Source organism: Ictalurus punctatus, chromosome 1 (assembly GCF_001660625.3).
Source record: "Ictalurus punctatus breed USDA103 chromosome 1, Coco_2.0, whole genome shotgun sequence".
Taxonomy (NCBI): domain Eukaryota; kingdom Metazoa; phylum Chordata; class Actinopteri; order Siluriformes; family Ictaluridae; genus Ictalurus; species Ictalurus punctatus.
Genome location: NC_030416.2, coordinates 31076568 through 31081669, shown reverse-complemented (window position 1 = coordinate 31081669; position 5102 = coordinate 31076568). Strand labels below are relative to the sequence as shown.

The 5102-nt window shown below is 36.1% G+C and overlaps 1 protein-coding gene across 1 annotated transcript; it reads right to left on the bottom strand.

The window, feature by feature from the left end:
- Nucleotides 1-1735: 1735 nt before the first annotated feature.
- LOC128633714 (lymphocyte antigen 86-like) lies at nt 1736-3629 on the bottom strand. The gene is made up of 4 exons (XM_053683315.1): nt 3581-3629; nt 2579-2707; nt 1963-2012; nt 1736-1863 (listed from the first exon to the last, which is right to left on the bottom strand). The coding sequence occupies exons 1-4, from the start codon at nt 3627-3629 to the stop codon at nt 1756-1758; spliced, it is 336 nt and encodes a 111-aa protein (XP_053539290.1). The 3' UTR covers nt 1736-1755.
- Nucleotides 3630-5102: the final 1473 nt, after the last annotated feature.

Here is a 5102-nt window from a genome sequence, read left to right as displayed (position 1 = left end):
AGCCTATACAGAGCATATTTTATCCTACTTGTCTATTATGTAAACAATGAGGTGTATATGTACATTTTAGTATGAGTAGGCCTACAAGCTGAAAATGTCAATGATTAAGTCATTAAGTATTAGTTCTGTTCACTGAAATTAGGTTCCCACTTGTCTATAATGTGCTAATAAGAAACCTACCAGCTTATCAACACCCTAATGGACTGTGGAGATTCTTGCATGATAGTTGATTAGATTAAACCCTGGATGCCTAGCTCCATTTAGTTTCCATTTGAATGCACTTCCATATTGTGACCATGATATAGTTCATCATATATTTTTATTCTGTTTGCCACTTTACCAACCAGTTTTGAGACTCAATGCATGAGATGCTTTCACTGTTAAACAGTGGAAAAACTAAAGCAAGAATTTAGAAATAAAGTCATGAGTGGTCATTAAGTAAATTATATATGTAGAAATCTAAAGTAAAGTAAATGCAGTGTACTTCAGTAAACATGGTGGATACAGTGAGAATTAAGTGTGGCACATAAAGTTTTTCAGAGAATCAAAAGGTTTTGGATAAAAGTCCTTTCTTCAGCTGTGCATCAGCTCTGTATTATCTGTCATTAATGAGGTCAAAACATCATCAGTAAAATTCATAGTGGTTATTCACACTGCAAAGGACACAGTTAAGATCAGTCTAGACTATTTGAGTCAATGAGTAACTTATTTGTGCACATTATATGCACCGTTTTACCCAAACCTCCAGTCTAATTCTACTATTGAAAGTTATTTTAATGATGGCTGATGAACACTGAAGACTGAATGCAGCATAAAATTAGTGAGCTCTATTTCCAATGTGACGTTTAGTGGAGCTCTTGTAGTAACTTCACAGTTTGGTATTTATACCATCAGCAGCACTATAGAAAGGTAAGAAAAAATACAACCACTAATAACACGATGCTACAATTCCAAAAAGGTCCTGTAAAGTAACAGGACGTGATGAATGTCCGAGACCAAGAGGGAAACTTGAGAGTGATGTTATTTATTGACCTGTTGCCACGGCTCCCAAATGCAATGCTGTTGCTAAGGAACAACCCTTCACAGGAACAAAAGGTTTCCTTTATCCTCCATGAACTGAGGCTGAAAGAGCAGCTACCTCTCACAGGGTAGAGCAAACTCTGAGAGCATCCCACGTTAGAGCAGGGTTGCAAAAACTCGTTTCTAGGTTTCATCCATCGCCTCAACTCTCAGCAATTCTTAAGTGCTGTTAGTTGAAAAGTTTAGAAAGCCTTTAGAATCCCACAGTGGCTTACGATTCAACATATGCTGTGCTACATAGTGTACTGTATAAAAGCTGTTGTTGAATGATTTAGTGGGACAAACACATAACTCTGGATTGGAGTATTCAGCATTTCAGTCATTTGAATTCAACTTTTGTCAATCAGAATTGATTATTTGAACAAAATAAGGCATATTCCAAAAAAACAGTAAAGCAATTCTTCCCTATTACATTTATACATCAGTTTAGTAAACTTTTTGAAAATATTGTGTCTTATCAGGGACCCTGGGTGTGCATGCTAAATAAGAGAAAGGGGAGTGTTAAAAATAACCACAGAAAGCAATGACTAAGGGGTTAGTGGTGCCATCTCTTGGTAAAGATCAGTAACGCTGCAATTCACTCCAATCCAATATTATTATTAAACAGCTTTTATTTAAGTTATTTGTTAAGGTCAGGACAGCATTTTGTGAACAAACTCCAAATAATATACACTTTTAACTATTCATTCTTTTGTAGATGTCAGGGAATTTAGCTGAGGCATTCACACAACCAATTTGGAAGCCATTCTGGTTAATGCCATGGACATGTATGTTGTAGGAACCCTGCAGAGAGACAAAAGGAGAGAAAGTCATGGGAATAATGAGAGAGAGGGAGCAAGAGATATTCCATACAAAAGTCTTTGTCGTTAAAACTTAACAGACCTTTAGTGGATACTTCAGTCCTGGCAAAGACGTCCGAATAGTAACCATTTCTGAAATATGAAAAAGTCACAGCACCAATAAGCGATGACAGAAACTATTTTCTGTGTCCTTTAAACCTTTTCTATTGAAAATTGCATTTTTTTTATTTTTATTATACTGAGCTCCTACTAAGTGCTGGGTCATGAATGAAGAAATAAAAGAAAAAGGCATTTCTGAAGCAACATTTAAATCCATTATAGCATTAATGATGGACACTTTGGAAGTATTTTAAAATTTAGGTTTTTGTTTATATCACCTACATTATGTCTTCACTGCAAGCCCAATTACACAAGAATGTAAACCAAAACACCTTGCTGCAGGCTGAGTAAACTGGATATTTAAATAATAGCTACAGCTGGTATAAAGCCTTATACCTGTACATTAAATCTGCTTTAATGGTGATATATTTCACACCTTCTCTGGAGAAAGAAATATATTAAAGGTACAAATGGTGAAACAACATACCCTTGAGCATGCCCCAAAACCCCACCCCATATATAGTTTGTTGCCTTTTTTCCCCAAAATTTATGATCAAAAGTATTCTTCTTTACATATATCACAAGAAACTGACTCTTACCTCCTCTCCTGTTGCCACAGAAGGTGAAACGAGGGAAATTGGGTAAGCAGATGGGCTCGTCCATGTGGAACACATTTAGTCCATTGTGAAACACAACCACAGATATATAAAGTTCATCAATGGATTGCCCTATAGATCACACATCAACTTTAGTTTCACACAAAGATTAAATCCTCTGTAATGCTGAATGCACGGATGCGAGTGAACTCACTCAGGAGAAAAGAAGCTTTGACATATGGCTGTGTCCGTATGTCTGTACAGGTGATTGTGATTTTATGTACAGCGCTTTGAGAAGCTGCTTTAAAGGCGCTTTATAAAATAAAGTTGTTTATTATTATTATTATTATTATTATTATTATTATTATTAGGTGCTGAGCGAGAAGCCTACATCCTGTATGGGGTCTGGAAGGACAAAGTCGGATAACACCTAAATCTTTCAAGCAAGTGTTGGCAAGTAAAGAAGTTCGGCTTCTCTCTGCTAATTTGAGTCATCAGATGATCACTACGTTGTTTGAGATGAATTTTAATACTTGTACTTAAACTGCCATTCTGTTAATAAACAATCACTTGATGTGAGTTAGTGAAAAATATAAATACAATATAGTGGTAATAAACACTATTATATCATAACACGTCCCATTGTATTAATGTTTCAGATCATTCCAGATTTTGAGAACATGTTTTTCGGTGTGTATTTTAATGAATTCATATTTTAGTTTACATCGGTAGCTTGCAATAATAGAAAAACTTTTAGGGAAAGGGTATATTAGATATTTAAGGGTTCTATTTGTAACTCATCTGAGTGTCCTTCATTCATTCAGCCACCCATCCATACATCCACAGTTACTATTTTATCCTTATCAGGGTCACGGTGGATCCAGAGCCTATCCCCGGAACATTGGATGTTAGGTGACTGTGTGCATGGGACTGGGGTTCATCACAGGGCACTATGCACACACACATTTATACCTAGGGACACTTTAGAATAACCAGTCCACTTACCCGTTTGAGTTTGGAACATGGAGAACCCAAAGAAAACCCACACAGACATGGGGAGAACCTGTACAGAAACTCCACACAATGGTGAGAACATGGACAGAAATTCCACACAGCCTGAGCTCAGGATTGAACCAGGAACCTGAAGCTGTGAGGTGGCAATGGTTTAATTATGTACATTAAATTAGTTAAGATACACTACCTTCACATTCCTAGGTGAACACATATTCTAAAAGGTAAAATGTAAGACTGTTCAGTAAGAAGCAGTGGTGTAGTTGGGTACCTTTATTCTGAAAGTGATGACAAGTGAGGGATGAAAACTAGAAAAAAATAACTTTAGAGGAAATGTACATGGCCTAAATTATGTCTTTGTTAATGCCTGGATTAGTTAAGGCTGTAAGACTGAACTGAACAAACTTCCTGTTTTCCTAAGACAAACATCATGGTCTATCATGGCTCACTAAGTGTTTCAGTATTTGCCTTTCAGATAAGGCCAATAGTCTTCCTGTGTCCCGTGAAGGTAGATATAACATGCTCAGGATCACTACAACACAGTATAAATCCATATTAAAACATTCACCTTTTAGTGTGTTTGTAAATCAGTTCAAAGCATAGATCTCTCCTCACTCCAGTTTATTTTGAACAGGAAATGGTACAAAATGAACAAGGATGCGAAACTTCCTATTTTGGTTCAGTTTCTACAATAATGTGAAGTATGGTCAAGTTCCACTTCCTTCTTCATGCTAAAATCTGTTTTACTGACTTGCCACAGTGTACTCTTCCTGTTATACACCAGGGCAAACTGCCCTTAGGTGTTTTTTTGTTTTGTTTTGTTTTGTTTTGTTTTGTTTTGTTTTGTTTTGTTTTGTTTTGTTTTGTTTTGTTTTTTGTTTTTTGTTTTTTGCCATATGCATTTTTTTTTTCAGTTGTTTGTATAAGGTTTGTATCAATATGCAGTGAAAGTATGTAAAGCTATTATGTAGCTGGAAAATTTACAATTATATTTATAAAGATTAGTAGAATTTCCAGTCTTGGTCCTGGAGTTCAGCTGTTTTGCATATTTAAAGACACACGATCCAATAATTCAAGTAATTTAGAGGCCGTTTACGAGCGACTCAGAGCAAAAACACTAAACTATTGTAAACTCCAGGATTGAAACCCACTTCATTAGCAGATATTACACAAGGCGTTGCAGTTGGAATACATATTAGACAAACAGGCCTGATATCTGTGCCCTGTTTAGCTCCCCAGTTTTCCAAATTTCCTCTTTGGAAGATCAGTAAAGTTGATCCACTCCTCTGACACCTTTAGTGTAGGCATTCATTACTCGTATGTTTATTTATTTTCATGGGATACACTCTTTGAAAAAGGATTTAAGGGTTATTTAAAAGTTTGTGCCCTCTAGTGGCCAGTATAAGAAACCACAAAGGACTTCATATATACAGAACATGCACCTATGTAGTGGTCAAAAATGCACACTACTGGTTAATAAATTACCACTGAAACCCTGTTTCAACATACATCCTAA